Source organism: Triturus cristatus, chromosome 1_2 (genome assembly GCF_964204655.1).
Source record: "Triturus cristatus chromosome 1_2, aTriCri1.1, whole genome shotgun sequence".
In the NCBI taxonomy this organism is placed as follows: Eukaryota; Metazoa; Chordata; class Amphibia; order Caudata; family Salamandridae; genus Triturus; species Triturus cristatus.
Window position 1 is genome coordinate 588,418,849 of NC_140580.1, and position 26,632 is coordinate 588,445,480.

A 26,632-nucleotide genomic window follows, 5' to 3' on the forward strand; every position below is an offset into this window, starting at 1 on the left:
CAGGGCACATGGGAGTCTATCACGGATTGATTATTGTTTGATTCCCGCATCTCAAATTGCCCATGTTTGGGAAATTAAACATCTTGCTAGGGGCATCTCTGATCATTCGTCGGTCTGGCTTCACGTGGCTTTTAATTACAAACAGGTGGGACGGGTGGCCCCTATTAACCCGTGGTATCTTCGGGAGCCTCACATCCGTAGGGAACTCCTTGTAGCTATGGACAACTACTTCATTGAGAATGAGAACTCTGTGGAATCCCCGCAGACGCTATGGGAGGCCTTCAAGACGGTAATTAGGGGCCAGGCTCTCTCTTTGATTTCGGGAAAAAAGAAAGAGTGGCCTGGAGGAAAATGGAGGCCATAGAGGTGGAAGTCAGGCAGTTAGAACTAGACCTAGAATCAGATGTCACACCCGACAAACTCCACCTTCTTAAACTCAAGCAGCAGGACTATCGAGCACTGGCGACTGACCAGGCTAAGGCCCTGGGGAGAGCGGTGCAGGGGCTGTTGTATGAGGTGGTTGATAAAGCAGGGAAATTACTAGCATGGCTGGATAAAAAGGATTGGGAAAGCAGACTAGTGCCGGAGGTCCACGGGCAAGGCGGTAGACCCATTACGGACCCACAAGACATAGTGGACCTGTTTGCGGCCCATTTTGATACAGTCTACTCTTTGGTTGCTCCTTATTCTAAAGAAGATTCCCACCAAATGCTTACTGACATAGTACTGCCCAGACTATCAGTGGACAACCATAATTTCATGGTGAGTAACTTGTCTAACGATGAAATAGCAGCAGCGATCAGGTCCCTTACATCGGGCAAGGCTTCTGGCCCTAATGGGTTGCCGATCGAACTTTACAAACTCAAACCAGACAGATTGGCCCCATACCTAAAGGCTATGTATGAGGACTCTAGAGACACAGGGCTCCTGCCTCTAGACCAAAGGACGGCCACTATTGTGACTATCCATAAGGAGGTGAAACCTAAAACCGATTGCAAATCATATAGACCGGTTTCCCTATTAAACGCACAACCCAAGATTCTGGCCAAACTCTTGGCCAACCGGCTTTTAACAGTGGTTGAGACCTTAGTTCATCTGAATCAGTCCGGTTTTATTCCGCATCGCAATACTGCACTTAACTTGAGCAGGGTGCACAGTGTGTTGGGCAGAGCAGCCTCTATCCTGGAGCCGGCAGTCATAGTTTCCTTAGATGCCGCCATGGCTTTTGACACCATTGAAAGGCCATATTTGTGGGCGGTGTTGGAGAAAATGGGATTTGGCCCGAAATATATATAATGGGTGCAGCTACTATATTCCAAACCCCTGGCCCAGGTTGTGGTCAACAATAAAAAAATAGGCCACCTTTGAGCTGGGAAGGGGGACCCGGCAGGGATGCCCCCTATCCCCTCTTTTATTTGCCTTGGCACTGGAGCCCTTGGCAGCTTGGGTACGCAGAGACCCAATGATTCGGGGCATGCGCTGGCCACCGGAATGAGAGGACCATATCTCCCTTTACGCTGACAATATCCTCCTTTATTTCACCTACCCAAGGCGATCCCTGATTGTGGTCTTGGATATCCTCACAATCTTTGGTAGATATTCAGGCTACTCCATAAACTGGAGCAAGTCCCTCTTGTTTGTAGTGGCAGGGGAGCCGCCGATCCCACCGCGGGACTGTCCCATACAAATATGCACAGATGGATTTACATCTGGGAATTTCTCTCTCCCTAGACTCCTCCCTCCACTATACCCATAACCTGCACCCCCCCTTGCTAAGGCTGCGTAAAGATATTGACAGTTGGAAATCGCTCCCCCTTTCCCTGTTGGGGAAGGCGGCCCTTTTTAAAATGATGTCTCTAGCCCGACCCCGGTTTTTGTATGCCCTGCAAAATTCTTTAGACCCGATACCTGCATCCTATTTTAGAGAAGTGGAGGGCCTCCTGCAAGATCTACTATGGAATGGCAAGCCGCGAATCGTTCTCTGTAAGCTTTCCCTGAACTGGTATGACGGAGGCATCAGCCTTCCTAATATCAAATTGTACTACTGGGCGGCCCACCTCTCCTCCATCAACCACTGCACTTACGCCCCACCAGGAGACCCGGGTTACAGTATGGATAGATGACTCCTTTCTGGGGGGAACTTCAACAGAGCCCTCTACTCTAAGCCCCGGCGCTATACACTTACAGGCCCCACCAAACATGCTGTACATGTCTGGCACACTGCCACTAAATGCCTTGGTTGGGGGCGGAGGCTTACACTCGCTACACCATTATGGGACTCTGAACAGTTGGGTAATTTGTGGAGGAGTAAAGGGTTCGACAAATGGGATCTTATAGGCATTTCTCGTATAGGTGACCTTTGGGACAAATTGGACATTAAGACATTCGCCGTGTTGCAGCAACAATTCAAGTTGGCCGATTCGGAGCTCTTACGCTATACACAGATCAGACACGCACTCCGCACTCATCTGTAGCTCGGGGCCACGCCACCTGAACCCTCACCGTTAGAGGATAGAGTATTGGACGGCCATATCCCAGACAGCACCATTTCATTGATATACAAAAAATTGGTTAACAACTTGCCAGATCCCCTCCAGGCCCTTCGTGAGAAATGGTCTAGGGACGGTATTGAGATGGACGATGAGGAGTGGCAGGAGGCTATCTCCTCGCCCAAAGTAGCGTCAATACCAGCTCGTCTCCGACTTGTCGAACTAAAATTCCTACACAGGGTATACGTGACGGGGCCTCAATTGGTGCGGATGGGGAGGGTTGACGGGGGGGATTGTAGACGAGGATGTGGCCAATTGGGTACCTTTATCCATACAGTTTGGGAATGCACATTGATCCAATCATACTCGCGTAACATTCACGATATTATTAACACTGTTTTATCCACACACCTCCGTATGGAGGCCCGCAGGTGTTTATTAAGTATCTGGGAGCCCACTGATTTGAACGTTTACTTGACACAGTGGGTCACTTTGGGACTATTGCTCGCCAAGAGAAACATTGCCCAGCGATGGGGAGCGCCTCTTCCTCCTACGGTGGGGGATTGGGAAAGAGACTTAGATTGGGCAATGTTTCAGGAAAAGACAGTGTATGTGGCCCGTGGATGTCCCAAGAAATGGACCAGTGTTTGGGGTTTGTGGAATTCCTACCGAGGAGATATATGCCAACCTCCCCTTGTCTTCAGTAACGAAGATCCCCCTTCACCCTAGACCTGCCAAAGTATATTCTGTACAACGTGTATTACCTACTGTTCCCATGAAGCCTGATGTACTACTTCCTCCGAAATGTGATTGTAATGCTGATGTCTGTTTATCAATAAAAAGTTTTACAAAAAAAAATATAAAAATGTCAAAACAAACGTTTTTAAAACATTCAAATAAATCATTCTTAAAGATAAATCACAACTATAAAGACAATTCTGAAAACAAATACAAAATGTATACAACTTAAAAACAAGGAAAACCATTACAATTCTAATGCCAATATAAAATACAATTAATAATCAATTACCTTCATATCTCGACGCAAACCAAAGATATAAAAAAAAAAATTAACAAAAAATTATCTACTTCTCAAACTCCAACCTAGGTAACAGTATGGAAAGGACTTCACTTCGTGTGGTCAATGTATAATTCCTGCGCCAAACTGAGCAATAGTAGGTAAAGTGTTTGTTTTTGGAGGGGTGAGATAAAACAAGTTACTTACCTGTACACTGTGGTTCTCCAGTATTGATATCTTTCATAGATTCACATGCTCAAATCTTCCCCGTCATCATGGTGGGAGTCTCACGGTATTCGAAATATTAAAAAAAAAATCCATGTAAACCAATACAAAGGTAATTATACTTTGTTAACTCATCGCCATCTTTATATGGTCCAAATGTCAGCCAATGAGACCCCAGCCCTGAGATCACAATCCCCTGCAGAGCAACCCTACCTCAGATTTCAAGCACAAGCGTGAGCCAAGGATACTTATCGAGAGGTAAAAGTGGTCCACCTTAAAACGGGGAGGTTGGCGGGTCGCATGTGAATCTATGAAAGATATCAATACTGGAGAACTACAGTGTACAGGTAAGTAACTTGTTTATTTCTCCAGCATTGAATCTTTCATAGATTCACATGCTTGAATCAGAATAGAAAGCAGTATCTCACACATTAAAAGCATTTTAAGGGTAAGACCCCTCTTATCCTTACGGCTAAAATAGTCAAATTTCATAAGTTACTAGATTAATAGCATGCATAGTGGATTGTGTGTTTCAGAATGCTACAACCAACAAAGACTACATATATATATATATATAGTTTTTTTCCTCCAAGCCAACTATATATTTACATGTCCCATACAAGTACACACAGCGCTATAACGTATATTAATATCTAAATTATTTATTTGAACATGTTTATTTTTGACTGTGATTATATTTATATATATATTTATGCAATTGTATGTGTATGATTTTAGAATTACTATTATCTACATTTTAGGAGGAAATGTCTGACATATTTTATCTTTCTCCTTTTTAAACAATGTACAGGGACATATGGAATGTAGGGCATTGACATTATAGGAAGTTATTCATTACACTAATATATTTGCACACAACAATATTATATCAGATTCATTTTATATATCCATAAAATTAGGACATATTCGATTACACAATGAATTCGATACAGTAATGAATCCTATATCTAAGATCTTATAGTCAACAATCGTAAATACAACCACAATTATAATTGTAACCTAAAAAATAGGTCAGCCTTATGAATATTAGTGGTAGTTGAATCCTAACGGGGACAACCAGAGAAGACAGCTATAAGGAAAAAAGATCTGACTAACATCGATACACCATACATAGTTCACAATTGATTTTACATTCTGTTAGCAATAGATTTTACATCTGGGTATTTTACCGCAATAAGGCTAATACTAGTATTATGCCAATACACTAACATCTTTCCTGACTAGAAACTGAATATTATACTGTGAAAGCACTAGCACTTTATTCACTATACACTTAATCACCTTTCACATTTTTATTCACAACACGTATTTGACAAGTCATTAGCCATTATGTGCCAATACATTGAGATAGGCCACACATAAGATATTATGTATACAGCTACTTGGGATCAAGTAAAAAGGAGAAAAAAATATTGACATTGTGGCCAAAATAATAATCATATACCGAGGATGTAAATAGAATTTATCTTGTTTTAAATTGTTTTAAATTGATTTTAAAATGATTTATATGGTATTGTATTGCGATTTTATAATGGACTTTTAATAAGTATTAATTACGAAATGTATCCAAACATAGAAAATTTTGTTTATGTCTATGATGTTGTGAATATCACGTGGTATACATCACTAAGCACTGTCACTTTAAAATTAAGAAAAGTACTTCCCTCCGTGTCATGCGTTCAAGGCTCACTTTGGAGCCGAAACGCGTCAGGCCGAAGCAGCAATAAAGATTTACTTCTAGCACAATACAAGGGTCCGTTTCCATCTGTGCGAGTCAAGCCAGGAACGACGGAGTATCTATCTATCTATCTATCTATCTATATATATATATACACACACACACACACACATCTATACACACACACATATATACATATATACACACACACACAAATACACACACACACACACACACACACACAAATATATATACACACACATATACACACACACACATATATATATACACACACACACACACACAAATATATATATAGTATTTTGAAAAAACAATCATATCATACATTACTTCATATACAAGCGTATTCTTTTGAAGGAAAGAGTACCTTAAAGGAAAAGTCGACGGAGCACAGCCTGTCCCACCGCAGAATCTCCTTTTCATGCTGTGCATGGTAAATGTATGGACATTTGACCACGTTGCCGCTCCACAAATGTCCGGGAGTGATACTCCCGCGAACAAGGTGGCAGAAGTAGCCATCTTCCTTGTTGAATGGGCCGAAACCTTCGAAGTTAGAGTTCTTCCTGCCTTCTCGTGGCAAAATGCAGTTGCTGAAGATATCCATCTGGATATACTGTTTCTGGATAAAGCAAATCCCTTCCTGGGGGTGGCAAAAGCGATTAGCAGTTGGCTTGAGTTTCTAAAAGTCTTTGTCCTATCAATATAAAATCTTAAGCATCTTCTGACATCCAACGTGTGAAGAGATCTTACCGCTATAGATGTTGGATCTTTGAAGTATGTAGGTAGGATAATAGGTTTGTTTAGGTGGAATGACATCGGAACTTTCGGAATGAACTTTGGATTTGTTCTCAGCACTACCTTGTCTTTTTTTAACTGCATAAAGGGTTCAGAAATTGAAAAGGCTTGGATCTCACTACTGACTCTTCTGGCCCATGTCAGAGCCAGAAGTAGAGCTATTTTCCATGACACAAACTACAAGTCAGCCTTATGAATGGGTTTGAAAGGTGGCTTCATCATCTGTGCAAGGACTGTGTTAAGCTGCCAAGGTACCGCTGGATGTTTTATTGGAGGGAAAAACCTGAATAGACCCTTCATAAACTCCTTTATTACTCTGTCCGACCAAAGAGATGGTTGCCCCGGCCTTCTGCGATATCGTGAGATTGCCACAAGATGCACCTTCAGAGATGCATGGGCTATACCTGCTTTGGCTAGATACAGTAAATACGGCAGGATTTGATTCGGCATTGAAAGCAAAGGGTGTAAAGAGTGATCCAAACACCACTGGCAAAACCTTTTCCACTTAGTTGCATGTTTTATTGGTGGAAACTGCTCTTGAGTGAGTCAGAATATCACGACATTCCTGAGGAATATTCAAGGATTGGAATTCACGGTCATGAGGTTCCAAGTTGATACATTTTGCTTGCTTATTTGAGGATGCACCACTTGTCCCCTGTTCATAGATATTAGATCGTGCACCGGCAGAAATTGAATGTGAGGGGATACAGACATTCGTAGAAGCTCTGTGAACCAGAACTGTCTCCACCATGCCGGAGCTATGAGGATCAGGTGACACGGTTCCGATTTCATTTTCCTCAACACCTTCGGAATTAGAGGGAATGGAGGAAATGCATATCCAAACATTCCTATCCATCGTAGTTGAAGAGCGTTCCCCCGTGAGCCCTTTTTAGGGAATCTGCTCGTAAACCTTTTGCATTTCTTGTTTTCTCGGGAGGCAAATAAGTCCAACCCTGGAGTTCCCCATAGGTGGAATATCTGGAGAATCCGATGTTGGTCTAGCTCCCATTCATGCCATAGGCTTGCAGACCTGCTTAAGGAATCTGCCCACGTGTTGTGGATTCCTGGGACATGCTGAACCAGTAGCGTGATATTGTGCTTTATAAGCCACTGGCAGATTTTTGGAGCTTGGGCTGATCAAGTTTTCGACCTTGTTCTTCCTTGCTTTCGAAGACAAAACATAGTAGTCATGTTGTCCGTTCTTACAAGAACTGGGGTATCGTGAATTCTAGGGAGAAAAGCCTGTAGACAAAAAAAACACTGCTTTTAGTTCCAACCAATTGATGTGCATCCTCGTTTCCTGCGAGTTCCAGTGACCTTGTATTTCCAGGTCCTGCAGATGCGCTCCCCATCCCTGCAAGGATGCATCCGTTGTCATTATGAAACTGGGAAGTTGAGGCTCGAAAAGTAGACCTGCAGAAAGATTCTTCCTTACTCCCCACCATGACAGAGCTTTCTTTTTTTGTGGAGTGACAAGAACTAGATCTTCGAAAGATCCTTGAGCCTGAATCCATTGTAGGTTGAGTAGTTCCTGAAGTGGACTCATGTGAAGTCGACAGTTTGGAACTAACGGAATGCAGGATGAGAGCATTGCCAGCATGGACTTGTACATCCTTACTGAAACTGACTCTCTTCTTTGAATCCGAGATCCCAACTTTAAAATGTCCTGAATGCGTTCTTCTGAAGGATTCGCCTTTGCCTCTCTAGTGTTCAACACCGACTCTAAAAACTGTAGAGTTTGTGACCGTATCAGAGAGGATTTTTCCGCATTTATCCTTAGACCTAGGGTCACGAATAGTCGGCGGAAAGCTCTTAATGAGTTTTGAGTGCAATGGTACGTCGGACCTTTTATCAGCCAGTCGTCTAGATAAGGATAGACCTGGTCTCCTTGTGGTCTCAAATATGCTGCCACTGGCGCCATGCACTTTGTGAACACCCTTGGTGCTCAGCGGAGACCAAAGGGCAACACTCTGAATTGGTAGTGGCACCCCACCACCTCGAACCTCAGATACCGTCGATGTTTGACATGTATTGGGACATTAAAGTATGCATCTAATAGATCTAAAGATGTCATATAGTCTCCTATGTTCAGCATTAGAAGAATCTCTTGCAGTGATAACATTCTGAAGAGTTGTTTTCTGATATACTTGTTCAAACCTCTTAGATCCATAACCTGCCTCCATTTGGTACTTTGTTTTTTCTTTATAAAGAAAAAATAAGAGTAGAATCCTTTTCCTCGATTTTGAGGAACCTCCACTATTGCCCCTTTTATAAGGAGATTTAAGATCTCTTTCTTTAGTAAGGATAGGTGTTGATGATTCTTGGGAATTGGAGGACGGGCTGGTGGTTTTTGAAAAAACTCTAGGGTGTGACCCTGATGTATAATGTCCAACACCCATTTGTCTGATGTTATTGACAGCCATTGTTGGTAATACTGGGAGAGGTAGTGGTTCTGATGAGGTTTGCTCCCTGACGAGGTGGGTGGTGCATTGAGAATGTTACTGTCGCCTACCACTGTCCTGCAACTTTCCCCTAGCCGACGTCTTTCTTCTGTTCGCCTGTTGATGGTAAGGTGCATTAGTTGATCGAACGATTGTTGATTAGGGTATTGGTGATACCCCTGTTGCTGGTACCTATTTGATTGAAAAAACAGCCTTTGTTGGTATTGGCCTCTTGCTCTTCTCCACGAAAGGACTTGAATCCCTAAAGCACGTACTGTGTCTGTATGGTCTTAATTCCCTGAAGAGCATCATCCACATGCTTTCCAAATAGATTTTCACGATCAGATGGCATATCGACAATTTTCGCTTGAATTTCCAAATGGAAAGAGGTAGCTTTGAGCCAGCCTTGTCTGCAAAGAGCGATAGCTCCTGACAACTGCCTAAAAGCCACTGATGAAATGTCCATGGCTATATCAATCATTTCAGAGGCTGCCCTAGCTAGCCCCTTCTTGTAGAATTTGTGTTGCCTCTTCCTTCTTATCAGGAAGGTGAGATAGTAAAGGCACTAAGTCAGACCACATTTGTCTGTCATACCGGCTTACTATGGCTAAAGCATTTGATGCCATGATGGACACGGCTGCCATAACCGCAAATCGTTTACCTGTGCCATCTAGTTTTCTAACCTCCTTGTCTGGTGGAGTGGAACATGTAGCGGTAGGGGTTCTAGAGCGCCTCTGCGCTGCTTGCATGACCACTGATTCAGGTCTAGGATGACCAATTAGACATGCCGGAGACGATTCTGAAGCTTTATATTTTTTCTCCATTCTAGGAATTGATGCTGAAATAGAAGCTGGATTTGTCATAATTTTTAGACCTTCCTCCCATATGTAGCTCACTAATGGAATGGTACGAATTTATTTCCTAGCCGAATCTTTGAAATCATATAAGAAACAGTCAGCATGTTTCACAGGAAGAGGTAGATTGAACCTCTTCGAGGCTCGCTCCAGTAACTCGTGGAACCCTCCAATATCTTCCGGCGGAGAATTTGCTGGGGAAGGTGAAGGTGAATGAGATGATGGAGCAAGGTACTAATCCCATTCGTCACCCACAGGCTCTTCCTGTGTCAGCTTTCCCTCTTCTGGTTGTTCTTTCACATCACTCTCAATGTAGTCATCCCTGAAGGCTATTACTGTTGGAGGACATGTCTTCTGTGAGGCCTGTGGTGGCGCTGCCTTCTCAGAAGAGGGTGCGCTCTGCGTCTTATTCGGGGTGTTAGGTAAAAGAGCATTTGCTTCCAGAAAGAATTTGTAATAGTCCTTGATCATGTGTCTCAGATCCGAAACCAACGAGATTGGCACTGAAACAGTATATTCTCTGGGCATTGGAGGATTATCCTCTCTTTCTCATACTCATAATTGTCCTGAAAAGATTCATAGCTATGTTATCTTGATGGAGCACGATCTTTAAAAGAGAAATCTTCTTGCAGTTTTGTCTTGATAGTCTTCCTCATCCGTGTCTTGGCATTTCATCTTGAGCTGAGAGGGACTATACGCAGGTCCAAAAGAACCCTCCTCCTCTGATTCCTGCATTTCCAACAGATGAGAGGGAGGTAGCGGCGAGAGTTTTCTCCAAGATGCCAATTCTGAAGTCATTTTTCCTGAATCTGGTATTACTGAGGACCTTTTTCTCTCCGTCGACGAGCCAGTTGACGGTGTAAACCTCTTTAGTGAAATGGTCATTGACGAGCTTTGTATATTTGGAGACTTGAATACCATCGTCGACGAGGTCATCGTCAAGATCGCAGTCGACAATGCCGTCATTGTGGCGGCTGCCGACGAGGCCTTCATCGTCGTCAAAGTTGAAGTCGACACCATCGTCGTCGTCATCGTCGGTGTAACCGTCGTCGACACTGTCAGTTAAGATGAATGCGCTGTTCTCATCGACGAGGCTGCCGCCGATGGGTCCGTTGATGGGGCCTTTTTCTCCACAGATTTGTTATGAGGGGTGTGTGGCACTGAGGAAGAAAACTTCCTACACAAGCCCTCAGGAGGCAGTAAATCTGGCACCTTGTCCTTGGTTTTACTGACTTTTGGTTTTTAGAGTCAGCTTTAATAACAGTTGGCTCTAGCTTTCTTTTTGGAGTAGAATGAGCCTCTTCAGCCTCTGAACCAGAATCTGATCTGGATTTTTATTCTATAGCCACAGAAGTAAACATGCCTCTCTGTCTTTAAGAGTTTTGGCAGAGAAAGTCCTGCAATGCTTACACTCCTTGGGAACATGTTTGGGATATAAGCAATATAAACAATCTTTATGGGGGCCCTCAGAAAACAGTCTAGCCTTCCCACAAGATCTGCAGGTTCTCAATAACCTCTTCTTAGAGCCCTCAGACATCTTGCCAAAATGAAGAAAATAACAATACCTCTTTCCAGAGAATACGGAGTTGAATAGAAAGGTCAAAAGTTCACCACAGAGAGAAAACTGAGAGAGCTCAGGCAGACTCCCCACACGACGTGCGGTTAGAAATCTGAGGTATGGTGGCTCTGCAGGGGTTTGTGATCTCAGGGCTGCCGTCTTATTGCCTGACATTTGGACCATATAAAGATGGCGATGGGTTAAAGTATAATTACCTTTGTATTGGTTTACATGGATTTTATCTTTTATACTGCTATATTTTTAATACCGCGAGACTCCCACCATAACGACGGGGAAGATTCAAGCATGTGAATCTATGAAGGATTCAATGCTGGAGAATAACTATTACCACTTCAACATAAGCAACTGTACAGAAAGTGATGCACTTTGAAAGCCATACTTAACTATTGCAAATTCCAACTGACCAGCGATAGAAAAAGCTTTCGGCCTAAATAATACAAATAAATCACAGAGAATCAAAGCAAAACAAAGGTTAAAATAACATAGTTTGGTGAATATGTCAGTGACCACATTAACGTTTTGAACTTAAAAAAAAACACAGAAATTCACCAGTTATAGTCTAACTATAACTTGCACCCCGCCATGCACGGATTATGACCTCACAAATTACATCACTCATGACATATTCTTTGACATCATTTATGACATCACTGATGACTTCTCAAATGGCACCATAGATGACCTCACTGATGACATCATCCAAGCTTCTTTTGTACACATTACTCTATAAACTATAAATGGCATTAGAGGCCATGATAAAGCCCGGTCTCTTCTGCCTCAGCATTGAGGGGATCGTGTTCACCGAAAACATCCGGATAGCAACAGCTGTTGATGCATTAAAAAAAACTGTCAAAAGACTCCCTCCCATAACAAATTGACGTCTTGCACTTACACACTGCTCTGGGGAGAGGCAAGGATTGCAGATGCTGTGGTGGTCAGTTCAAGGATACTTGGCATGCACTGTGTGCAAAAATGGAAGGGTGTTCAATCCATCACCCTGTATTTCCCAACATTCCTTAAGTTGCTACTCCCGAAGCAAGGAGGATTTAAACGGAGGCCTCAAATCGGAATTTTGTACATGTACCATGGCACCGCAGAGATTCTTCTCCAGTTGATTATGATTGTTCTCAGTTTATCATAGAACCAGAAGGATTGGTCTCCTATCTTGGGTGTCGAACGTTGCAGGCGTCTATGTCCAAGAAAGGCCCAGGGAGCCCGTCAACATTGGAACCATTTGCAGAACACTTCCAAATACGATGGCAGAAAAAAAAAATCTAAGCATGGAGTTAGTGCGCATGAACATTGTAGCACTAAGGGAGGAGTCATACAACATTGTGAGTTGGCACTTCTTCGAAGAAATAAAACTTGTAATGTCCCATCCCAACACTATATCGCGGGGGTATGCAAAGAAAGTGCCTCTACAGCCATATATTCTACTAATATTAATTTGAGTAGATAAAGAAATACGCAAAAGTTTTCATAAAAAAATCTAATTAAAATGGATAACCTAATTAATCAATGAAAACTGAATACATTATGAATTTCTAAAGCATTATAAAATATACATCAAAATGCTTCCCACCCTATTACTTTATAAACCCAATATATCGCCAATACATTTTATTTAATATATGAGTATTAAAATTCATTACAAACCCCAAAAGCTTTTCTAAAAATGACTTGCCATTAAATAACATTCAAATAATAATAACTTAGAACCCTAAAACCATTAACACATTTTTTTTAAAAATCAAAAGATGATATAATACACAATATTACACAAAACGATGTTAAATACTTCGATAGTTTTAGCGGAGTAAAAACATACATATTCTTATTTCTGATATTATGTCCCACAATATTATTGTCATCACAGCATTTTTACAATTATAATAAGGTTGAACACAACTTGTTCAGTATTACAGGTCTTTACTTCCCCTTTCCTCAGAAAGACACCTGTTTTATTAAACATGATATAATGCATATTCACCAGTTTCTTGGTGCTGTAGAATCATTTTGTGGGTGGGTCCTTGCAGAAAGACAATGAAGATCTGTTATCTACACAGCTAATTTTTAAGTCCTCCTAAACTTTAACAATAGTGATTTCTATGTTGGTGTATAGGCACGGTAATCCAAACATTGGTGTACCAATGTGAGGGGGGTGTCCAGTTAAAAGGTGGATGACTGTAACTGACCCACGATATTAACGGGGCAGCAAGATAAATGCTGTTGCCAAGATCCAGCTGTTACTGGGCACACCTTTACAGCTGGAATATGGAATTCAGCATGAACGAAAGGTACTTTTAAATGTTTTAGATGGTAAAACTTTGGAAACTGTTCACCGATTTTGCAGCTGATCGTTAGGAATCCCATAGAGGAAGTCCATAAATTCACCCAGGAGAATTGTAGCAGGTGTACAGCAACCAGGTTCCTGTGTTGTGAGATGACCCAAGTGAGATGTTCTTTAAACTGATGACAAGATGGTTGTTTTCTGCATACCATGAGAAACGTGCCCCACAATTGTGTAAAATGCTTGCTAGTGTCTGTTTGTGGCCCACCCCTTCTATAGGACAGCTCCCAACCCTTTTTAACAGGGGCGACATCTTTACTACCATCACTCCATGTTCCACATGTACACATGACTTCCAGCATCCTACATGCCCTTCCCTGTGATTGCTGCATTCTCCACTCAGCTCCTGTGATCTGGCTTCTTCTCTCACCTCTGATGATATTCTCACATATCTATCTTGCTTCTTTCTATAAATTCTCTTTTTCTTTACCATTACTTTCCTAGAGATCGTCCAGCCGCCTCTTTGTCTTGGGGCCACGCAGCCCTCCAACCTTTCAGTAACACTCCTCTTGCCTCTTCGCCTCACATCAACTTCCGCCCAGTTAGCCTGCCAAGAACCTCCTACAATGTTTCTGCCCCTTTGTGAACTGTGTGAATGCCAGCTTCTTGTTGCCTTAAAGCCCACCTGTCAAGCTCTTCTTCCCCACTGCCAGTGTATCCGCTCCCGACCCTCTCATCATCGGCTTGTCAGCTACTGTCTCCTGCCTTCCACCCTTGTCTTCCTCCCTAGAAACTCCTCTCAAGTACCTGGCCAGATCGTGTTCCCTCACTACTTTCCTGCCAGCCCTAGTGCCTCCTGCACACGCTTCATCTCCTACAAATGTTGCTGATGTGTCATGAGACATAGGCTGATTATAAGTGATGAATATGGGATGTTGCATGCTTTTAGCAAACATTTCACTTTTTTCGAACAGTGGGAAAAGGTGAACAGAATCATATGGCATGTTTTTACCCTTGCTACGATTGTGCAGATAAGTCCATCTGCAAGGTGTCATGTGATGTGAAGGGAGGCTCACAAAGTACTCATTAAGAGATTCCACAGTTGAAATGCATCCTGTATCGGTTTCCAAACCTGGAGCCATCCCCACAGCAAGCAAATGTTTTCAAAAGACGGTAGACATGCGACTGCAGGCTTACAAAAGGAACTCGACATTTCACCGTATTGAACAGAGAGGCGAACATTCATAAAGACTGGCTAATCAAGAAAGATTGTAAGGCCCTTCCTATTAGGAAGATAAGAAAAGATGAAAGGGTAAACGTCTTGAAGTTTAAGGGTTTCATTCAAACCCAATCTAGTGCTGCTCAGTGGTCATTAAATAGTAAACCTTGAGTAAGAGAGATAGATTTACACAGCTTGAAGAGAATTTCATCACACAACTCTGCAGTACCATGTTAAAAACAGACCAAGCGCACATGTGTACGCACACACATCTCACTCTAACAGTGCCATTCTCTCTTTCTCTTACCCTAAGAATCAGATTGTGTTCACCAATGTCCTGCAACTGTGGATAACGTGGACTTACTTATCTCCGATCTTTGGGGTGCTATCCTTGCCACAGCGGGTGACCCTTGGGCAAGCTTGGAAGCATGTTTCTCCGGTAAGACCATGGCGTTGCCGTTGGAGTCGTTGCAAAGGATGGGCAGACTGATCTCTTTCTTGGTGATGTGCGGCTCCTCTGGCTCGTTCTCTGTTGAGGGCTCCTTGTCAGTGGACCCTTTCTTGTTCAGGAGGTTGCTGATCTCCATGATGTTCCCTATGATCTCCACTGGCCCGGATATGTTCTTCTTTCGGGAGGAAAGATCGTCTTTGGCCTTTTTCAGGTACGATGCGGGGGCCCAGCCCTCTTTGCCTTGATACCTGTGCACGGCAAAAGGAGAATGTTACCTTTATGGTGGCACCTGCACCCACAATTTGGGAAAGAAGGGTGTAAAATGTGATATATAAATACAACTAAAAAGTAAAGTGCTACGAGAGACTGCTGACCATGGAATGGGAAGCGACAGAGCAAAATCACTTCATGGGTGTCCAGCATAACTCAAAAGGGGCCTGATCCATGTTTTTTAGGATATTCAGGTGAAATAAACTAAGATAAATGGAAATCAAGACGATAGTGGTTACCCTGAAGGTGAGGCACGGATTCTGGCCCTCTTGAATCAATGTTGGACCCAGCAGCCGTAATTCCTGGTCAAACAGTGGGGTGCAGAAGCACATTTGAAAACAATGAACCTGGCTCAAGGTATGCTAAATAAGTGAAACCTATTGTTGTAAGCAAACTTTACAGAGCAGAACACCACAGTTCCTGTGGTTTGTGTTGTATTTGAATCTGTTTATTTTAGTGGTGAACAAGGAAAATTATTAAGAAAAATATAGTACAGGTTACAAAACGTGTCCCTTATTAGGGAATGACATCCTTCAAACAAAATTGACAAATATCAATAAACTTTCTGCATGGGTAAATATATGGCTAAGCAACATCAATACCAATAATGTGTAAGTCCATGTGAGAAAGCTACGCCACTCTGCACCTGTTTAATTCTGACTGCACTCTACTGTGTTTTTCAACCAGTAGATTCAACAATCTGTGATTTTACAGGACATAGTCCATGGTTTTGCTGACTGTCAACAGTAGAGCCCTAGGATCTGCAGGCCATTTGAGGAGCTACAGTGTACCCTTTCCCACAGTCGAGGACTTGTAGTCCCCCGCATGTCAGGTTATGGGCAGGCTGATGGTTGGTGGCAGATGTTCGTAGGTACAGGTCTTTTGTACTTCTAAATATTCTTTTACAACTTGAGTCCGTATTTTATCATCGAATGGTGTGTTATCGTGTGTAACCCTCATGAGGTTTACATGTGAATGGCTGCATTTGAGAACTACACTGCTAGAGGTAGTTATCTTGACAAAACCTTCATACAAATAACCTACAAATGGTGGCTCTTCATTTTAGAGCGCTATCTGGGGGCCCCCTCAGGCTTATCCTAAGAGAGGTTCCAAGCTCCTGATGGGTGTCAGCAGAGCTAATTATAACCTCAGTTTGGCCCTGAGGGGGCAGAGGTGGACCCTTTTAGCACAATATGTGCAGGTTGTCACCCCTGACAAGATGAATGCAAGGAAGACTGTGCAAAGGAGTGAATGAGTGTGGGAGTGTTTAGTATGCCACCACCGAAGCGATGAGAGCGGATCCATATCCAAAGTGGATTTGTAATTACAATGTATATTATTGACAGAATGTGAAAATGAGAGCCAACAAAGAGCTCGTTTAGAGCTATGAATTATGGCAAGATTCACAACGTGATGGTGCAGATGTTTTACTATGAGAAAGTATTTTCGTATGAACAATATTCACAACATGATGGAGCTGAGTGGCTGTTCCCTTTTCAGGGAGTTGTATGGATAATGCAGTTTACTGCTCGCCATCTACTATCCTAACTTCGTTCCCCGGGCTAAATATATAGCTCATTCATTTCATTTAAATGCCATATGTTCTGTGTTTCAGTGTTAAATGACAGGGTGCTGCGGAGTGAGTGAAAACATAAATAGGACTTGGTGCAGAACAAAACCAATGTAAGTTGTGAATTTTTATGATAATATGAGCATTAAATGTAAAATACCAAAATGATATTATTAGAAATGTGCATGTAGTTGACTAGTTTAAATTAATTAGAATAATAGACACCTATTCCTGTAGCAAATAGTAGCCTTTTGACAGACTGCTGTCAGGCTAATGCGCTGAATGACTGCTGATTAATCCAAAGCTGTGATGATGCCTTCGTCCATCTTTATTAATTTGAGTGCTAAGGAGAGTAAGAAGCACTTTATTAAACGTGCTATATTTTAAACCAAAAAGAAACCTGGTACACATCAGGAAGTTTATGCACCTTCAAAGCCAGTTTGGCAAATAGATAAGGTCAGCTTACACTCAGGAAACAAAGTAAGTCCCCCCCTAAATCTTATTTTACCATGCAGCATCCCATAATGTTAATTTTTGCACGGACAGAAGGGGAACTGTGCATGTTTATAGAAATCAAGCTGAGGCATGTGACTGTCAGTGAATTGTTAGTGTGACTGGGGAACTGAGTGTTCACTGCGTGCTCTCTGGGTAGCATGATACATTTGTGTTGTGTGACTGGGAATCCTAGTACAGACTAAATGGTGTCCAAAGGAGGTCACAATATGTGCATGCACAAAATGGTGACTCTCTTGTAAGTCACCTTTGCCCTTCCCTGTGGACATGACTACATGCATTCTGTTGTCCTTGGGGCACATACCCTGACAGCGTGTAGATGGGCTGTGGGAATATAAACTGTGCCAGTGTCTACTGGAATAAACACAAATCCATTCTTACTAAAGTCATGCAAAGTAGCATGACCAAGCATAGCGTGGACTACAAGTGCCAAATTAAAGCAGGCATACACAAGGGGCAAAATTTGGGGTAGATAACATTACCCAACTTCACAACTTACTATGTGTTCCAATCACATACAATTCTCATGCTACTTTATGTACATTTGACCGTAATCTGAGGTGAAGATAATTGTATATAAGAGTATGCTTCGAAAACACGTCATCCAAGCTATCATTAGAAAACATTTTGCACTGTGCTGCAGATTAAATTACATTTAGCATCACTCACGCAGCATTATTTGGGTTTGCGTGGCCAGTGTCATCACGGGCGTGATGTACAAGGCTGTCTAATTATTGTATTTTAGCAGGAGGAAACGGAGTTTAATGCAGAATGGCAGACAGAGTGTCCGCCGTATTACAAGTGCATATTAGCCTACATATGTAATACGGAGGAGATGAAATATCGGCAGACAATGTGACGGAGGCTCTCTGCCAAACTCTAAATACGGCCCTAATTTCCTAGAGTAGATGTATATTATATGGATTGTATACTGTGAGCACACACATGCTTATGAAAAGGTGGTTATTTTTGAGGGACGGCCTGCAAAATGTCCGTGTGTATAGGTTTACAATGAAAAACTCATATTTGATCAAATGTTCACAAACTTTGCATTTCCTAATTTACACGTGAATTTGTGACTCAGCCTTGTTGCATCGAATTAATTATATTTCACTACTGAATTCCGAGGATGTATTGGCGAAAGATGCATAAATAATTATCACACAAAACCAGATTTAGTCCCAGAAATTCATCCGAGTGTGCTGTTTTCCAACGTATGAATGCTGGCAAGTACAGATCACTTCTAAAGCCTGCTCGACTCCACGAACTCCCGAGCTGCATCACAACGTCCAACACAGTAGAACAAATCACGCAGAAAACAGAATGAAGACAACCTTCCAAGTTTTTACTGTCGAAAGCGGTAGCATGCATATCCCAAAAGGCCATTCTCAATTGCTCTGCACTACAGGCCAGGTCCCATAAATACAAGCTTGCATCCCTATTCTGAGATCAGATTGCTTTCCTTTCATGGCAAGTCTATTGCCTTGGCAAGGGAACAAACATTTTGCAGAAGAGACGTTTCCTTTTTTTTTTTTAAACCCAGCTACTCCACATGAATTATATGATACAACATGTTTGACCAGATAGAAATTGAATACATATTTTGTAATTTAAGAGGAGCGATTTTCCGGCTTCAGGATTTTCCATTTCCAGGAGGATGGATAAATGTTCAACTAAAAACTCATCAATGAAAGACCCCAGAAATCTTTCAATGAAGGGAAGTGGCTGTTGGGACATTTCAGCTCTGTGACAGACAACATCAATGTGAATTTGCCATTACATTTTTGAGATGTACATTGCATCCTAAGTCTTTTACGATCACAGTCCCGTCCGAATGCTTAGAAGTTGAAAAGCTATGGTACAGCTATTTTGCTAACCAGGCCCTTTTCCAGAATAGACAGGGACAAAACAAAAACTACATATTTAGTAGCAAGATTATGCTATTTGACCTTATGGTACACTCTCGTTGATATGTGCAGGAAACCTGGTTTGGCAATTGCTGTCTATTAATTCAAAGGCTGCCCCACGTTGTAGTGTAAATGCAGCACTCAAGTGCAACAAGAGCTCTCATGACCACAATGCAGGACTCGTAGGAGTCAAGAGAATTACTCATAACTTACTGCTCAGCTCTCTGCTTCCAGGACACAGTTGCTGTCCTCACCGAATAGAATATCGAAGGGGTTTCTCGGCCAAAAAGCACCCTTTATCAGATGCAGCAAAAGCACTTACTTTCGCTCAGACAGTTCCTAGGACCAAACAAAGACCAGCCGACACGCCCCACTAGGGACACCTATCTTGAGTACCCAACTGAACTGCTGTCTGGATCCCTAATGCAGATTTTTGTTGTTTTACGCAAACACAGATAATGCGTGTGCCATGACATAGGCCTGTCTCACAGATTGCGGTCTGGGTGGACTGGCGAGGGGCACCCAAAGCACTACCCACGTAATGGCGGAAGGCTACTGCCTTCACCAGGAATTAAGCAACACGTGTGATGGTGGTAACATACCGTGTAGTGACCAGTAGGAGTGAACATGTCCTTTCTATCGTGTCACTGGATTGAAGCCTACCGGCTTTGTCATCTTTTTAAAGTTCTGCGGCTGTATGCTTAACTCACACTTGGCCTACATCAGTTAAATGTAAACTGCTGCGAAGTGCAGGAATGGTCATTCTGCGCTGGATGTATGTGCGCCTGGGAAGAGTACAGTACAAGGATAGAGCAGTGCTGTGCAGCAGATGCATGGTGAGTGCATATACTGGGTGTATGTATACCTGCCAGGGATACATTACATGAGCGATGCAGTGCTGAGCAGTGCGTGCGCAGTGGAAGCATGTGCTGGGTGTAAGAGTGCTTGCGAGAAGTACAATACATAATGGGTGAAGTGTTGTGCAGCACGTGCACAGTGAGTGTGTGTGCTGGCAGTGTGTGTTTGCAAATATCACTTCATGGCACAATATAGAAATGCTACAGTACTGAGCAGTGCACACAGAATGAATGTGAGGGCTGACTGTATATGTACTTGTGATGGCACAATACATCGAGATAACAGCACTGGATGGTGTACGTGCTCCGGCCGTACACTAAGTGCAAGTGTACCTGTAATAGTGTATTACATGGAAGACTCTGCATTCCATTTTGGGAAGCACAGGCCTGCCTGGTGAAGACATGAGGAGTAGAAGAATCCCCCAGACAGATGTGCATTGCTGCATTCCTGTGAGCTGGGTGGTACACACCGGAGGAAGGGAGAGAGAGAGACTCACCTGTGCACTTCAAAGGGGGCTCTTTCATTTAGTAATAGATGAAAAGGAAAGGGCCTGGACACATCTCAGGAAGGAGATTGGGCTGATAAGGAAATCATAAAGAGTAGGGCTTGGAGCCCGGGATTAACCTTTTGATGCCTATATCACTGTGACTGACATCCAGGTGTTAACTCTAGCCACTTCGGAGTCATTCCTGCTGTGACAGACAGCCTTTGAAGAGGATGAAGAGAGAGAGAAGTTTACGTATCAAAAGAAGCAGCACCCTGACATACAAGAACCAGACCCTAAATCACATTGGGGTCTGGAAATGGACTATAAGAAGGGGAGGTTGAGATCCCAAAATTTGTCATCTGCCATGCAGCTAGATGAGCTGTGTGAGGAGGGAAAGCTTTGCAACTTTTCTGTCTGTCAACAGGGCAGGGTGCCAGAGCATACTGGCTTGCCAAGACCAGTGTGCCCTGTGAAGAAGAGGAGTGCGAAGTCCAGGGGGGGAACGCTGCCAAGAGGACACCGGGTGGCAGGTGTGAGAAGACGGCTATGCACAGAACTGGTTCTTGTCCATATGCACAATTGAATCAGTGACTTTGGCATGCCAGGGGAGGGACGTCGTGGACTGAGCCATGAATTGAGTGCCATGCAGAGAGTGCAAAGCCAATACAACTACGTTATGTGATCCCTTATGTCACAGGTTACCACCTTAGAAGTGACTGTGCCAACAAAGAGCCAAGTTGATTAGTTTATACATCAAGGATGGCAGAGTACGACCAAACCATTGAGTTGATTTCTTCATTAGCCTATGGCAAGATAAAGATGGGGCTCAAGTTTCTATCTGTGTGAAAGGCAGTTATATGGTTGGTGTAACCCTGATCAACAGTTCTGGGAGGGGGATCAGTAAAACTACATTTTTTCCTAAAGGCTATTCAAGAATATTATATCAATACGAATAACACCCTGAAGGTAGTTTCCTTTCATGCCAATGGCCTTAATAATAGTAAGAAACTACGAGCGAAAGAAAGTTGGACTTTAGTTGAAAATCCATCAGGGATTTTGGTTCAGGAGACCCATATCCCGGTTGGAAAGGTGTCAGGATGTTTGATGTTTAAAAACTGAGTAGCATATACAGGGTTTTCTTCCTCCCAAGCGGCCCATCGGGACACTGATTTTTTGGGGTAAAAGGGCTGGGCAATAAAGTTGTAAACAGTGCAAGAGATAAAGGAGGTCACTAGCGGTAAGCTTTTTTGCCCCAGTCGAAGATAATCCAGTCATTATTACAAAATATTGGTGAATTGGTAATCGGGCGGGGGGGGGAGGGGTAATGTGCTGCAGATACCAATAGTGGACTCCTCCGTTAAGTAATAAAAACAGACAAAACCCAAATCTCTGAAAGTCATTAGGACCTTTCAGGAAATACTTAGATATTAGACCCTTGGAGAGCGGTCTGTCATACAAAAATTATATACACTTGCTTTTCAAGGAGATTCTGTAGCTCTTCACGCATAGATTTCTTTTTAATCTCCAAAGCTTAGAATTTTAAAAGACAAAGCACCATACCTAATGGGTTTTCAGATCACGCAATGTATATTCTTGAGATAGTGGTGGGTAAATCCCCATTGCGTCCTAGACGGCGGGTTTTTAATAAATATTTGAAGGAGGAAGTGTGGGTGAAAATTTGCAAAGAGGCAATAAGGGAATTTCTGATGATTAATGAGAAGACCACTCCACCAGGTATCGTATGGGATGATCTGCAGGCATTTATTAGAGGGAGAGTGATAAGCAAGGAAGCAGAAAATAGCTTAAAAGCTAAAAAACAAAAGCAAATTTTAGGACAAAATGTACAGCAGAGCTATTATAGGTTTTCGAAGAATACATCCAGGGCTAATAAAAAAGCGTTTAACACTGCTAGACAGGCAATGAGTGAAGCATATTATGTAAAGTGTGTCGCTCTAAGGCAGGCCCATTTCCAAAAAGTGTATGAGGAAAGCAACTTTACTGGAAAATTCCTATTGCGAAGAAGTGGTCAATAACAGGATAAATGTCTTTAAATGCCCAGCCTTGAGAATTAGGATTAAGGAACCAGAGAAGGTGGGAGAAATCATGTTAGGTGTAAGGTATGTAAGGTTTTAAACCTTACATCCCGGCTAGACCACTCAGGTCCTCGGATTGTGGAAATACAATCGTTCCTAGGGTGCGGAAAGTAAAATGGGGAGGTGAAAGCTTTACCCCTACCACCACCAACCTCTGGAACTCCTTGCATTTAACTTTGAAAAAAGAAACCAATCTGGTTAAATATAGGAAAGGACTGAAAACCTGACTTTTGTTAATAGTGACTCCATCGTAATAATTGAAATCCACTAGTATGAAGCAGCGCCTAGACACCCTCGGGTACATGTAGCACTATATAAATACTTCATTTCATTTGAACATGACAAACAGCAGCGGCCCGTCCCCTGCCAAATAGCGGGGCGGGCCGGAGCTGGGGTCGGGGGATTCGGGGAACAAAATAAATAAATATAATAATAAATAAACTTACCTGATCGCTGCCGTCGTCTGCTCCATCGCGCTCTACCTGCTTCAGGGACAGGCTCGCAGACTGCACTGCAGCCAATCATGCCACTGCAGGAAAGCAGCGTCAGGACTGGCCTGAGCGCTATGACTTTGCGCTCCCAGGTAGACTGGGATCCTGTGCCTGCTTTCTCCAGCCCAAGCAACACAGCTGGGGCTGGAGAAAGCTTCACTGTGCATGAGATGTTTGGCAGGCCTGAAACGGCCGGCCAAACACCTTATGGACAGTGAAGGGCCCCACCACAGTGTCATCCCCCTGGGACCACCACCAAGTCTCATCATAGACCTGGGGGAGGGTCCGGGGGAATAAAATAAAACTATAATAAAATGGGTTAAAACCTGTTTTATTATCGTTTTATTTGCTGGTGGTGGCGGGGGGGGCGTCGCTCTTCCACCCTAATGGAGGGGCCGCTGCTGATTACAAACACAAGCTCAGTCGGTCAACATAGACTCTCTGGGCAGGTTGTTAGAGGACTGCAACATTCCAACATTAACTACAGACGAGGGGGTTAATATGTCTTGATCCTTCTCTAAAGAGGACCTGATGGAGGTTATCAGGATTCTCCCGAATTGCAAAACCTGGTGCCTGGATGGATTCCCAGGGGAATTTTTTCAAACTTCTTTCAGATGTTTTAGCTGATTACCTTTTACTGCTCACTAATACAATGCTACAAGGGGGTCCTATACCGCCTTCTTTTTTTTTTTTAAAGGGAATGTAGTACATTTTTTAAAGAAAGGTAGGGATGCCAAGGATTCAAACTCGCACTGCCCTATTACATTACTAAACACTGATTATAAAATTATCACAATGCTGCTTGCCAATAGATTTAATTCAATAATCTCAGGATTAATTCCCATAGGTCAGAAATGGCTTTATAGCCAGACTGCATTGCAGGACAAATACACACTATTTGGCGGAAGCTTTGGACTATTTTGCAGTTAATAATATACGAGCTTTGATGCTTCTGCTAGATGCGGAAACAGCTTTTGACCCCGTGGTCTGGTAAACCTTGTTTAATATTTTGACCAAATTTGGTATTCCATCCCAGAGTACAGGGCTTATATTTAAGATGTATTGTAAAGCAGAAGCCAGTATCATCATCAACACAATAGAAGTGGGGTAAATAAAGATGTTGCACGGAACCCGACAAGGGTGCCCGCTATCCCCCATTTTATTTGCCTTCTTCATTGAGCCATTAGCTAGAGCAGTCCGATGAAATCACAGTATCCGCCCCCTCTCCCACAGATGGATGAGATAAAACTATACACTGACTATATTATGTTAATTTTGGATAGTAGGAAGGAGACCCAAGAAAAGGCCTTCGAGATTTTTGTCCAATATGAGAAGCTGGGAGGGCATAGAATTAACAAGAAGAAGACAGAAATAATACTACGTGGATGTAATCCTGACGTCCTACATTCAGACATAGTCTCATGTGTTAACTCACATCCGAAGCGATATCTCAGCATCAGGTTCACATCGAAGATCGAGGATCTGTATGCCCTTAACTTCGCTCCTCTCCTCTCAAAAGTGCAAGATCTAGTTTCTCTTTAGAATTCTCTCCCATTGACCCTTCTAGGGAGAGTCTCCCTCAATAAAATGTCGGTCCTTCCATTATTCAATTTTTTATTTTCAGCTATTCCATGTGTTTTAACTGCCCCTTTTTAAAATCTGTAGAGTCCATGTTCTCATAATTTATTTGGCAAAAAAAACGGACAGGGTAGCTCTTAGCACTTTATACGAACGGCAGGAGGATGGATGGTTGGGGCTTCCCAACCTTAAGGATTACTATTTTGTCTATTTTGCATAATACATGTCTAGGTTAAATCAAAGGTTCACACGGGTCTTTTTATGAACAATCGTACGCAGCTGATCTTTAAATAGTATCATATTCTGGATGCGCTAAAGTCTGTTAAGTCACCTAAAAGAATTTGCTATAGGAGCTTGAAGTGGTTTCTATGGAGACGTGGGGATCTCTATAGGAGATATTCCATTCCCCATATTAATGCAGCGACCCCTCTAGCCGTATTATACATCGAACTTGGGGTGAAGCTTGCACCAAAAATTGTCAAAAAGCAGGATATGGGAAAATTTCAGATTTTCTTTTTGGGGATAGATGGCTAAACACAGTGGAAGTCCGACAGTGTATACACGACGATTTTCTGCTTCTGGGTTCTTTTAGGACATTCAATAAAATGTTGTTTAACTTAGACCTAGAGCAGATTCTTAGCAGCAGATAGGTGGTTTCTGCACTAATTGAAGATGGGATATTGGAAAAGCCAGGGGAATGGAAAAGAATGTTTACTTGTATTAAAGGCTCCGACCTAGCTCAAAAAGCCACAAAAAAGGTAGCAAACATGAAGGCCTGGAACTGACAAACAAGATGTGGGAGGAAGTCAATAAATTGAATTTTCGTGTGTTGTGAGAAGCCAATTTGCATTGAATGCTATTTATTACCAAATGGCTCCTCTATAGAACCCCATCCTTTTTAATACAAATGAACTCCAGTCTCCCAGGCCACTGTTTTCGATGCATAGACCGATTGGCTGCTAACTGGGTACATGTAATCGGTCACTGCTCATCCATTAAGGGATTCTGGGATGAAATTGTCCAGTATCTTGCAAGGAAGTGGCAGGGAAATTTGGCCCCGACCACTTACTGAGAGTTCTGGGGTACGATCTGGCACTGGCCCTATCTGATAAATGGGTAAAACTATTATATATAGCATTTATTTATTTTAGAGGTTTTATATAGCGCTGGCTGGACCCAGAGGTATCAGAGCGCTTTACATGATAGAGCTATTTACGGTAAGAGACAAATTACAGCATCAAAGAATAACAAAACCACCTGTAGCTCGGTCAATCTTGCTCCAAAATGGCAAACTCAGTTAATCCCTACAGTGAGGGACTGGCTACAGAAAATGGGGCGAGTTAAAATTAAAGTTAAATATTTATTGTAATTTTGTATACCCTGAGCAGCTACTAGGCTATAGAATATGAAATCTGTTTTTATATTTGTTGCTTGTATGCTTGGTCATGACGAAAATTACCTGGAATGTATATTTATGTAATGCAAGCTTGGATCCTAATAAAAAGAGCAAAGACTTGTGTGAACCTTAGTGGCGACCCGTATGCTAGGGGCTGCAAATGAGAAGGTGATACCTTGCCAGCAGTTACCGCGGCAATCCTGTAATCTAGGAGGGGCTGCTGGTACTTATTATTGACAAGTTCAGGTAGTCACCTGGCAAAACTGAAGCTGTGACCTGCAAGTCAAAATTAAGCACCGAGACCTGCCCCATGGACTCTGGAGGGCCTTGAGAGGACTTCACTCCATTGCTGGGACCCGGTCGGGGGCACAAAGATCAACCCATTCCC

At 42.7% G+C, this 26,632-nt stretch overlaps 1 protein-coding gene across 6 annotated transcripts in view; it reads right to left on the bottom strand.

The window, feature by feature from the left end:
• SH3PXD2A (SH3 and PX domains 2A) overlaps positions 1–26,632 on the bottom strand; it is an 822,832-nt gene that overhangs the window by 26,007 nt on the left and 770,193 nt on the right. For all 6 annotated transcript variants that reach the window (XM_085606748.1, XM_085606762.1, XM_085606734.1 and 3 more), the window contains one exon: positions 14,995–15,329. In XM_085606748.1, the coding sequence (XP_085462874.1) occupies positions 14,995–15,329 (335 nt within the window). The remainder of the gene's footprint in view (positions 1–14,994; positions 15,330–26,632) is intronic.